The following is a 13058-nucleotide window of genomic DNA, read 5'->3' as shown; positions in this document are numbered from 1 at the left end:
TTCTGAATGACTCAATCAGAACAGTTATTTCGACCTGCCATCAACTCCTCATTCCCGACTCACACTCACTCACTCTACCCCGGGAGATTGGGCTGACGTGTCCTAGGCCTCCCTGAGTCCGTTAACCCGGAAAGGGTTGCCCTGGTAACCATGACGTGTCCCACCCTTCGGTCCCCGTCGCCTCCGGCTCCCACCCCGGAAACAGTCACTCGGAGTCGCGTGCTGCGCGCCCCTGGGTTTTCTCTTTCCGGTTCACTCACAGCTCCGTTCAGGCACGATGGCGACAGCAGCGGTTACTCCGTCTCAAGCGCAGTCAGCAGCTCCGGCCTTTCCGCTCCAGCGAGGGATCGTCAAACTGGTGAGCTGCCGGCATCGTTAGCGGCTTGCAGGGCAGGAGCAGCGTGCAGTCTAGAAGTCAAGTTGCTAGTTTGGGAAGATCGGGTTTTTTTTTGGAGAGAGGGTGGAGTTTGACAAAGAGTCAAAGGTTGGAAGTGGGTGCCCAGGAGTAAGAAATAACGAGATTTGGAGGTTTATCCCTTTGCCCAACTGAGACCGCTGAATTAAAACTTCATTTAAACAGTTGCAACATCGGCGTCAACTCCGTAAACATTTGTTAAGCTGGAAAGTTTGGGGTTTCAGTCTGGGAGGGTCTGACAAGAGGTCAGGCAGTGTATTTTTTTATTGGGAGAGATGGAGGGAGCGGTGTAAAGTGCTCAAGAAGTCCTGGAAGTAACTGTGTGCCCACCAACTCCAAACTTCGGAGGGTTGGTCTGATCGATCAGTAGAGGGAGTCTTAAAGGGCTGCAAGTCGGGCAGCAGGAAATCCTATGGCGTCAGTAAGCTAAACTCCGAGGTTTCCTCGTCTTGTCGAGACTTGTAACAGTGAAGCACATTGATGTGAGGGAGGGAGGGAGGGAGTGAATACGGATAACCGAAAGGACTGAGGGCTATTCCAAATAGATATACAGGATCGAAACCGGGGAGTGCGCGCACGGCGTGACCGATTGTCGAAAGTAACACGTTGCTCCCAAGGCGGGAGAAAGTTGCGTGCTTCAATATTAGTAGTTCTTTTCAGCAAATTTACCCACCGTGGACGAGGGGGATTCATACCGTTTTGTTTTTCCAATAACTCTGTAACCCATTAAAAACGCAAGCGCATGTGCATTTTGCTCAGTTGCGCTGACGCTGACCTTGGATTGCGCTTTCGAAATGCTTTAAATGTACTCACCCCAGAATTAGCAATTACTCTTCTGTAAGGAGATCGGGACATTTAAGGATGTTGGTGAAATTAAGTGTATATCCCGGTTATGAAATGGTTCTGATTAGTCGGGTTAGACGTTGCATTGAAGGCTGACTGCAGAATTAGTTAATACCAAGTACAAAGCTGTTACCTGTGGATCTCCACGTATATATTCTTGCAAAAGTTTTGGTTACGCAGTTTCTTTTTAAAAAAATTATTATCCACCAAATGAATCCAGAATTTGACCTTATTGCTAAATAAAAGCCATTTTAATATTTGCTTTGTCTATTATTGGCAAACGCATTTCTGATAGGAACCTAGATAAGGGGAGGCAGGGTGACGACGCATTTGGCAATTTGGTCAGGGCATTGAGCAGAGGAGTTGAGATGTCATTATTGCAATTGCTGCTCATTGAAGAGCCCACAGTTGGAGTATTGTGTGTAGTTTTGGTTGTTCAACTATAGGAAGTTGGCCATTAAACTGAAAAAGGTGAAGAAATTATTCTGTTGGATGTCACCAGAACTAGAGGGCTTCAATCTAACTTGCTCAGAGAGTGGTTGGTGCGTGGAATGTACTGAGGCAGATACACTAGTTAAATTTAAGAGACTACTAGACAGGTATATGTAGGAATTTAAAGTGGGGGGGGATATATGGGAGGCAGGGTTTAAGGGTCGGCACAACATTGTGGGCTGAAGGGCCTGTACTGTACTGTGCTGTACTATTCTATGTTCTATATCGATGCAACTATAAAGAAAGCAGGACGGTGGCCATATTTTACCAGGAGTTTGAGGAGATTTGGTTTGGGACCTAAAACACTTGAAAATTTCTATAGATCTACAGTGGAGAGCCTTCTGAGTGGCTGCATCACTGTCTAGTATGGCGGTGGCCACTGCACAGGATCGAAGTATCTGCAGAGAGATTAAAAACTAGTCAGCTCCACCATGGGTACCAGCCTCCATAGTATCCAAGACGTCTTCAAGGAGCGGTTCCTCAGAAAAGCAGCTTCCATCATGAAGGAACCCCATCACCCAGGACATGCCCTCTCACTTCTACCACAGGAAGGAGTTACAGGAGCCTGAAGGCGCACACTCAGTGATACAGAAACGGTGCTTTCTCCTCTGCCATCTGATTTCTAAATGGACATAGAACCCATGAACACCTCCTCATACTTTTTTATTTCTGTTTTTTAATATGCATATGCCAACTGTAATTCAGATTTTCTATATTATCATGTATTGCATCTGAGAGAGGCTGAAGGGGGGGGGGGGCTTCCTAGAGGAAAGAAAAATCATGAATGGTAAGAAAAGCAAGTCTTTTTCCCCAGAGTAGGGCTCAAATTAATGAATGTAGATTTCAGATGGGGGCAGTGGAGACATTTAGATACATGGAAAAGATAGAAAAGATTTAGAGGAATGTAACCTAAATCTAGGCAAATGGGACTTGATTGTTTGACATGGATGAGTTGTGGCCAAAATCCTTCTGTATGTTACTGTCACTTACTTCGTACTTTCCTCTTTTATTTGACCTCCCAAAGCACAACATCTCACACTTGTATACATTAATCTCTATGTCAAAGGGCTTGATTTGGTTCTGCGTAACTGACTCTATTGAATGAAGCAGAATTTAGAATGATATTTCTCAACTTAAGTGTTCTAATGCCAATTGAAGAAAGGATTGACTCACCTCACAAAATCTTTGAGCTTCATGTCAGTCGTAGAGAAATTATTGGATGCTATTTCTTGGGATTGGATTTAATTGAATCTGGGAAATCATATTGGTGATAGTTAGCATGGCTTTGTGTGGGGCAAGTCGTAACTTACAAACTTGATTGAGTTTTAGAGGAAGTGATGATTGAGGATAGGGATTTTGATAAAGAGTTTGACAAGTTGACTTATGGTACAGGCCCTTCCAGCCCAATGAGCTGAGCTGCCAGCAAAACACCTGTTTAACTCTAGCCTAATCACCTTGGACTGTGGGAGGAAGCCAGAGAACCCGGAGGAAACCCAAGTGTTCATGGGGAGGAACCTCCAAACTCCTTACAGATCAAAAGTCAGAATTGAACTCTGAACTCCACCCCAAGCTGTATTGTGTCGTGTTGTTACACTCCCATGGCATCCATTTAGTATGGGCTAAAGTTTGTGGTTATTCCTGAGTTGATAGCCAACCTCACTTTAGGAGGTGCAGTACTATTGCATCTAAATCTTTCAATGTCGCTGGATGGAAGGTTTCAAAGGTACTTTTAATGTCAGAGAAATGTATACAATATACATCCTGAAATGCTTTTTCTTCACAACCATCCACAAAAACAGAGGAAAGCAGATGGTATAAGATCTTTGAAATACTTGTTTTAAAATATATTTTCTTGGTGACTTTTCCAGTCTGAGTTTAATTGTGATAGGTTAGGATCAGTGACCAATACATTAAGTGTACCAGCCTGGGCAACCTTTGTCACTGGCCTCATTTCAGCAGACTAAACAAATATAGCTGATCTCGGTTACTGGAAATTAGGAATTAAATTGTGCCTTTGTAAAAGTCAATGTGTAGAATCACTGAAGAGTGAGATTGTTCATAAATGAAAGTAAAGGTGTTTGGATATAAAGTCAGAATCAGGTTTATTATCACCGGCATATTAACTAAATGTAATAGAGGAATTCATAGTTAAACCTGATGAAGATGTGATACCTTTCTTCTTTGGGCTTTAGAAAAGGTGGGTTCAGAGAGTTAGGATGCATGAATTATGATGGTCCTGAAATCCCTATATTTGATCACCTAATGTGGAGTATTGTGCAGTTTTGGTCACCTGCCTAAAGGGAAGATTTAAAAGGTGTAGAGAAACTTTACAAGGATATTGCTGGGAGTTAAAACCTGAAAAATTGAAAGGTTGAATAGTTAGGACTTTATTCCATGGGGTGTAAGAGAATGAGGGGTGATTTGATAGATGTATACAAAATTATGAGGGCTGTAAAGAGGGTAAACTAGCAGGCTTTTTCCACTGTGATTGAATGAACTGCCAGCGGAGGTGAAGGGGAATTGTTTGATCAGCTTTTGATCATACCTTGAAATCAAAATTAGGTCTGTCACTGACTATGTCCTGAAATTTGTTGTTTTCTAGCAATTTTACTCTTTGGTAATTTGTATTTGGTCCAAGGTATCACAACTCATTTGCTTCAATTCCTTAGCTTCCATGATTTTCATAGTAAAACCTAATGAGAAATATTTATTAAAACTCTCCTCTGGGTCTACAAATGGGCTCCAATGTACTAACAACTTTTCAGAGCGTATTCCAGATGTGGCCTCTCTGGGGCCCTGTATTCCTGAAGCATAACCTCTCAGTTTTGGATTCACAACAAAACATTCAGTAAACTAATTTGCCACACTGAACAATATTTTATGATTCATGCAACAGATCTCCCTGCAGTTTCTCACCATTTAGATAAACTGCTGCCTTTTATTTTTACTGTGAAAAAAAACCATTTTCACATTTTTGCAGATCTGTTTGGAAATTATTGCCCACTCGAACTTAACTACAACTTTTAGTATCTTCTTTGTTCTCTTTACAATCTGCTTTTCTACTTGATAGAGCTGCTAAATTTGCTGATGACGTCTTTGTCCAAGTTATTTGTGTAAATTAGTAAAACATTGAGATTTTGGTGGAGGTCATTCCTGTGGCCAGTTACTTGCCAACAAGAAGTAAACCAGATTGTCTGCTGTCTCTTAGAAGCCAGCCAATCTTCAGAATACATTATACCACTTCCTACACAATGAACTTTCATTTTCTGAAATAACTTTTGATGTGGCCTTTTATCTAATACTTTTTGAAATCATAGTATGTATTCTGGTTTCCCTTTATCCACAACATATGTGACTATTGAAAAGAATGCGAACAAATTGGTTAATCATGATTTGCTTTTCACAAAATCACGTTAACTTTGTCATGAATCCTTTGAAGGGCCTGCTATAACTTCAGTAATAACCTTAAATTAAGATAAATTTGAGCAGGATTAAATTGATTCCTTGAAACAATAAGTTTAATCCAACTCAAATTTATACCTTCTCTGATATTTATAAGATCATGGTTGATGTTCAACTGGGGTGTCGTTTTCTTGCACAAATTCTTGATCTCTTAATCAAAGATTTTTACATTCTTTCTTGAATGTACTTTGTGACCAAGCCTCTGAACCCCTCTAAGGAGGAGAAATGCGAAGATACTACTGGGTGAAGAAATGTCTTCTCTTTTTTTAATGGCTGGCTCTTTATTTGTGAGAGTAATGCCATATTCTGAACACCCCAGCTACGTGAAGCATCATCTCTGTATTTATCTTGCTAAGCCCTGCATGAAATTGTCTGTTTCAATAAATTCCTTCCTCATTCTTCCAGTCTTAATTTCTCAAGACTCGTTATTTCTGAATCGTTCTAGTGAATCTTGTCTACTTGTTTTGTCTCAAGTATATCTTTCCTTGAGTAAGGAGACCAGACTTGCACACAATATTCCCATGTCATTGGAGCTGGACATTTTTCTCTGGAACTCAGATCTTTTTACAATAAAGTGTGACATAGAACATAGAAATCTACAGCACATTATAGGCCCTTTGGCCCACAATGTTGAGGCGGCCATGACATACCATTCACATTACTATTTGCTTGCAGTACTTGTATATTATATTCCAGTGATTTGTATACAAGATTACTTATGTCCCCCTGATTCCCAACATCTTTCAAATTATTCAGCTACTGCTTTTGAATATTTTTTCCACTTAAAGTGGATGACCTTATTTTTCTATGTTGTATTCCTTCTGCCATGATTTGCTCATTCTTGCTGAGCCTGTTCATGTCTCCCATTCCAGCCACCTTCTCATAGCCATGCTGTCACCCAATTTTGTGTAATCAAGAAACTTTATTAACTTGATCCTCCCATCAACAGATAAGGGTAAGTATGACCTTTGCAGCTGATAATTGAAGCATGGTAAATCATGAGAGTATTGCATAGGAGCCAGAGAATTAATTGGGAACAGCTGTAGTTTGGGTAAGTCCACATTTGACATGTAGAATACAGGATAGCTATCCAGTACGAAGAGCGACAAGGATTGCAAGGCTAGGGAACCTTGGATGTTGAGAAGCTGATGAATTTAGTCAAAAAGATAAAGAAGCGTACTTAGGATTTGGAAGCTAAAATCAAACTAGAGAATAGTAAAGGAGTTTGAAAAGAACTCAAAAAGGGAATTAGGTGAGCCAGGAGGGGCCATGAAAAATCCTTGACAAGTTGAATTAAAAGAGAATGCCAAGGTTTTCGATATATAAAGAGCAAGAGGATAACTAGGAGTGGGTAGGACAAGTTGCGGATAAAAGAGGGAACATATTTACTGTGGAGAAGGATGTAGAGATCAGTGTGGAATATGCTAATTTGAGGGCATTTTGAGATAAGAGGCAGTAATTTTAGATCTCATAAATAATAATTAGATGGATTAACCCCAGATTATTGAGTGAGACTAGATGAGATTGCTGGGGCCTTGATTGATATTGTGATGTCTTCTCTAGCCACAGGCAAGGGCTAGGAGGATTGGCGAGTAGCTAATGTTCTGTTATTCAAATTTCAAGGTTCATTTTATTGTCAAAGTATATGTGTACAATACAACTCTGATAATTTGTCTTCTCCAGATAGCTATGCAACACACATGAAAAAGTAGACCCCAGAATCCCTCACCCCTTCCCTGCAGAAAAATAATAGTGACAATAACAATCCCTGACCCCCTCCTCCACAGAAAAAAAACAGCAATCCCTGACCTTCTTCCCCGTAGAAAAAGAACAGCAGTAGTAGCAATCCCTGACCCCCCACGGGGAAAAATAACACAGCAACAATACCAATCCCCAACCCCCTCCCCTATAGAAAAAACAGCAACAATGAGCAGTCAAAAAAAAAGACAGCAACAATAGCAACACATTCCCAACCCCTCCCTCACAGAAAAAAACCAGTAACCAATCCTCTCGCAAAAAAAAGAACAGCAACAGTGGAATCAAAATCCCCTTATCCCCCACCCACACACCAAGAAATTACAGATCACCCACCTGGCAATTGACCAGAAGAAAGAAAATGCTGATAAATCGGAGGTCAATCACACAAAATTCAAACCAATCCAATCACACAAAACTCAACGTCGAACTGATTCAGAACTCACGACTGATCTGACTGAATGGTGGCTTCCATTGGGAGTGATCTCTCACTCTCTGCCCTCATTGGGTGTGCTCACTGACTGGGTCCAAAAACCTTCATCTTAACGCTTCAGTCTTCCTCGTTGCTTCGAGATCGAGTTGTTCATGACCCCATGTCCCATCTTTGGTCTTTTCCACGAGTCAGCCTATGCTCCTGGTTCCCTTTGGGTTCTTGTCTCTGATCTCCATGACGCAGCCCTCTGGGCACAACGTAGTGCTGCATCCCTCGATCAGAACCCAAACTGTTCATCACAGTCACCAACAGTCTCTGCAACACAATACCAAAAGAACAAGCAGAAGGCATAGAAAAACTGAAACAATTTAAAAGATTTGCTATTTGGAAGATATTGCTCATGGAATTGTTTAATGGTGCCATCTTGCTATTCAAGGAGGGAAATGGGGATAATCTTGGAAATTATAAATGGTGGTTCTCACATCAGTGGTGGGAAAGATATTAAAGAAGATTTTAAATAAGTAGATTTCCTGTTTATTTAGTGGCAATTAAATCACTTTCAGTTTTCTTAATGAACATGGAAATGATGTGACTGCATTTTCTCCAGCCCAGAACTACAAATTCACAAATCCTAGTGGATGGCTTATATTCATTATCTAGAATTGTCAGCAAACTTCAAGTATGCAGGAATGGACCAGTGTTTATGAGAAAAATCCTGAATTGTAGATGTTTTTTTCCCTTCTCTTTGCACTCTTCCTGCCACTCCACTATCCACTTTTAGAAGGTGGAACAGTCTACATGTCTTTGTTTCACTTCTATACAATTTATCCTGTATCAGAGATGGTGAGTTTGAAAGCAGAATCCAATGTGAAAATGCGAGCCACTTGGAAATTTACAAGTTTTAGAGGTATGTATGATGGCAGGAAGCAGCGACAATACAATCGACTGTTCTCAAGGTGGGGGGAGAGTAGGAGAGAGGGAGAGAAAAGGGAGAGATGAAGAGAACCTGTGTAGAACTGAAACTGAGGGGTGTTCCATCTTTCCCACTGGGAGGTGGCATGCTTATCCTCTGGGCATTTGATTTTATTACACAGAAATTAAATCAACTTTGCAACTTTAAGATTTTTGGTAAATTGCTTTATCCTTGGGATTCAATCCCTTTACCATTAAAAAAAAACTCTTAAGCTTCTCGTGCCTATAAATCCTGTATGTACCATGCATATGTTTTCTATTTTTTGCATGTAATAATGGCTGAAATCCAATTTCAGTAAGACCATTGAAATCCAATCTGGTGTTTAATGTTGGAAATTTCAGGCTGATACAGGTTTGTAGAATTTTGATTAGTAACATGATAATTATATTAGCAATGAATGTAATAGGTTAAATCTTGAGCTAAATTTCAATTTAAGCTCCCCTTATTTTTATTTAAAGCTCTGCATTATATTGAAAAGCTAGTTTAGTAATTGTTCTTATGGATGCTACTGTTTTATCCAGTCAAAATTACTGGTGCAACAATAATATGGTTAATTTTTAAAAATTTTAAAATTTTGGAGTCATAAAGATAAATTAGAAATTGTCTTGCAATTTGAAGAAAATAATTTGCTTGTTTATGTAGTATGTTATCAATGTGTAGGTAATGAATGAACCCAAGGAAAGGAAGTCACTTCACTTTGGGTGAAGCACTGATATTCTTTCTATAGTTGATTATTTTATTGTGGGAAGTTGGGGGGGGGCTTGAGTCAATGAGCTGATTGTTTATCATTCAAAAGAAAAAGATTTATTCTGTTTTATTTGTATGGCTGTTGACTTGAAAAGCTACAAAAGCTTTTTGAACTTGAGGGCAGTTGTGTGTTATGGGATTAGACAGGCAAGTAGAATTAATGCTAGCATGACCTAATAGCTTATAAAATGGGAGAGCAGGCTCAAGGGGCTTATAACACTTATTCTTATTTATGTTATATGATGCTCCATTTTCTACTTGATTACATATTCTGCCATATTCCTAAGCAATCATGTCAGCTTGTTATGTTAGAGTTCTGTCATACTATATAGAGAACCATTAGAAGGTCTTTGAGCAGGTTGAGCATGTAGAAGTATTGATAATATGTTTCTGTTTTGGGATCTCCATTCCTTCTGCTATTGTCGTTAATCTGCTCTGCACAATTCAACAAATATGAAACAACTTGCTTTCATCTAGTTGTGACATAGGTAAATTATAGTGTTGGCAGTTTAAAAAAAACATTTTTTTGTCATCCTAATGATTTTCCTGTGGTGGTTTTGACTTGAATAAATAAAGCTAAGGTATTGTTGTTCTTTAATTTTCTAAATGTAGGATCATAGTAAGGTAATTTTTGGGTTTATTTTTGTTTCCCAGGTGCTTTCAGGTGGTGCCATTATTGTTCGTGGCCAGCCAAGAGGAGGTCCACCACCAGAACGGCAGATTAATTTAAGTAATATTCGTCCTGGTGGCTTGGCACGTCGTGTTGCTCCAAATCAACCAGAGTCCAAGGAAACTCCTGATGAGGTGAGTGTGCTAGTTGCAGACAACATTTAATCATTTAACAATGAGCAGAACAAGAAGCAGCATATGTGAATTTTGACTGTCTTGACATTGTCAATTCAGACAGCACAACGTTGATTAGAGGAGGTGGTTTGGGGTGGGGGAAGAGCAGGGAGGAAGGAGCTGGATTAAGATCCATCAGTTTAGTAGCTCCACTCAGCAGAAACTTAGTTCAAAGGTCAATAAAGATTATTTTGCTTTTGTATCTAAATATAACAATGGAAAATGAACAGATAATTCAAGTATGTGGTAAAATATTTTTAAACTTGTTCACTGAGTATTTGCTGGTAACTTGAATTATCCATTGAAAATTCATCGAAATGATATTGAGAGATTGGGACTCAGTGAAAAAAGCTGAGGAGCGATTTGGGTGGAAATATAAAGTTGAGGTATTTATATTAAGTGGATAGTGGGAGGCAGTTCCATTTGGTAGAGGTTATAAAATAGAGAAAGAGAATTAAAAGTGACATGAGGGAAGCTTTTGTACATTATATTGTTGGAATCTGGAGATGCCTGCAGGTACATTGGTCACAGCTTCTATTGCGGATTTTAAGGGATTGGATAAATGTATGGTGATAAGCTAGTTTGCAAAACCAGTATTTGTAGATGGAACTAGAGAATTTCATTCATACAGAATGCAGAAATTAATTCACCATAGCAGGTGAATGGTCTCCTTGCTGTTTCCACTGCGATTATGGGAAATAGCAAGTGGAGGAATATATCATCATTATGTACTGTGCCCAATGATGTGAGCGATCATGGTGTGCTGCCTGTCTTTCATCTGAGCTTATTCTTTTCTCTATCCATGACAGTTTTTTTTTGGGCAGATTTTTCTGTGGAAGTGATATGACACTGCCTTCTACTGGGCAGTGTCTGTACAGAACAGGTGACCCCAGCCATTATCAGTACTCTTTAGGGTTGTCTGCCCGGCATCAGTGGTTGCATAATCAGGAGTTATGATGTACACAAATACTCAAAAACCATCCACCACCTGCACCCGTGGGTTCATGTGACACTAATCAGGGGGATAAGCAGGTTCTGTACCTTGCCTCTAAGTATCTGTGTGAGTAATACAGAAATGTTCCTTTTAACGGTGAACCACTCTCCTAGGTTGTGCACCCAAGGTGTTGATGGTTGGAGTTTAAGGAATGGAAATTCCATGGAATGTCAGTGGAAGATGGTTAAAACTCATGAATTGGCAATGGCACAGTGTAACTGTTGGATTCACTTCATGACCTGTACCTGAATGTTGCTTGGGTTTGCTGTGTGCACAGATAGAATGCTTCATTTTTCAAAGATATGAAAGAAATTGAAAACTGTACATTCAACAGCAAACCTCTTTACATTTGACTTTATGGGGAATGGTAAGTGATGAAGCAGCTGAAGGTGGTTAGATCTGCTCAATGATGCTACAGTGATTTCCTAAGGCTGGGAAATTTGACCGCCAACAACTATAGCTGGTATCTTTGCTCAAGAATATCTCCTGTCTGTGCGTTAATTTACCTTGATGGCCCTAGACTTGGATAACCTTCAAAGTAAAATATCACATCAAAGAGCTCAGTGAGGAGAGAACTGTGGAGTAAGCTTAGTAACAGTATTGGTGAAACCTTTAATCACTTCAGTGAAGAAATATGGCAGTAATTAGCGAACTTTGTCCTGGTCTCTTGTGGGCAAGACCTAGAAGGAAAGTTTCCATGTAGTTTGGTAGTTGCCAAACTATGTTGAAACAGCTTGGATAATAGCACAGCTGGTTCTGGATCATGAGTATATGGAACTTTAGCTGAGGTGACTTCCTTAACTTCTGTTCTTTTGTAAGATGTTGTACAGAGCTAGCTTCTACCCCACCTCTTCCATTGGAGATGTTCCCTTTGTTCTATCATTCTTTCCCAGCCTAAAAATACAGTTTTTTTTCTTTAACTACTGTAAATCCTGCCAAATGTTTCCAACATTTTATACTTAATTATGGTTGGGATTTTGTCTGGTTGCTCAGCCTGCTGTACCCAGTACTCTGAGCTGTTTCTTGGTGTTATGTGGAGTGAATTCAGTTGACTGAGAGATGGTTGCTGTGATGGGGATATCTGAGAAAGTGAGTGGGATGATCACTCTGGAATTTTGATTGAATATGATGGAAATGCTTTAAATCATGTTTGGTATTTGCATGCTAGCCTCATTGATAGGATAGATCTTTTAGAGTTGGTGCCTTCCATTACCTGCTGATTTGCCTGTCACTATCAGTATTGCAGCATTCTGAGCTGACCTGTTGGTTTTATGGTTAGTAAGTTCTTGTTGCAAATTTGCTGGACTTGCATCTCACTATTAGGTACAGTTGCTCTTATGTAAATCATTGAACTGGGTTGTTCCTCTGCCTTTAGTACAATGGGTGAATAAAGGATATGCTGTACAATAGGTTTATGATTTGAACAAAGAACAATTCTAATGCTGTTCATGGCCTACAGTGCTTTGTTGCTGTTTTGAACTGCTAAATTTGTTAATGTGTGCCATTTTATATGATGGTAATGAGGCGCAGCATGATTGAGCGTGTCCTTGATAACAAAGCTGGGTCGGCCTTTAGAAGGACTGCAGTGGTTATTCCTGCTTATGCTGTCTGATAGAAGCTTCAGTAGGTGAATTTGAGAGGATGAAGTCAATTTGGTTTATCACTTGTTGCAGAGCCATTTTGGTTATTACCCTACAGGACTTGGCTAGCTCAGTCTACATATGAGCCAGCATGCCGTTTACTGATGGAGAATGAAGTTCTCCACTCGTTATACTGTGTTTTTGCTGCTTTGTAAAACATGTCTGAAGAAATACATGGAGGAGATTAATTCATCATTAGAATAATTCCTTGCCCACCATGTTTGACCTGACTCCATGAGGTCTTACAGTATCATTGCCTCATTACATTTCTGCATACAAAATTACTATCTATGATGGGATTTGTTGTGTACTATTGGCTTGTCAAGACATAAACACAGTGGCTGTTTTATTAGGTACACCCGCTTGTTAGTGCTAATGTATGAGTAGCCGATCATGTGGCAGGAACTCTGTACATAATTGATGGTCAAGTGGTTCACTTGTTATAGAACATAGATCTATAA

General features: G+C 39.8%; 1 protein-coding gene across 1 annotated transcript in view; it reads left to right on the top strand.

The window, feature by feature from the left end:
- Positions 1-231: 231 nt before the first annotated feature.
- snd1 (staphylococcal nuclease and tudor domain containing 1) overlaps positions 232-13058 on the top strand; it is a 990315-nt gene continuing 977488 nt past the window's right edge. Inside the window, exons 1-2 of the mRNA XM_059987006.1 lie at positions 232-358; positions 9775-9924. Of these exons, the coding sequence (XP_059842989.1) occupies positions 278-358; positions 9775-9924 (231 nt within the window). The 5' untranslated portion in view covers positions 232-277. The remainder of the gene's footprint in view (positions 359-9774; positions 9925-13058) is intronic.

The sequence above is a fragment of the Hypanus sabinus genome, chromosome 13, assembly GCF_030144855.1.
Source record: "Hypanus sabinus isolate sHypSab1 chromosome 13, sHypSab1.hap1, whole genome shotgun sequence".
In the NCBI taxonomy this organism is placed as follows: domain Eukaryota; kingdom Metazoa; phylum Chordata; class Chondrichthyes; order Myliobatiformes; family Dasyatidae; genus Hypanus; species Hypanus sabinus.
The sequence above is the reverse complement of the archived record's forward strand: the minus strand, read 5'-3'. Positions and strand labels throughout refer to the sequence as shown.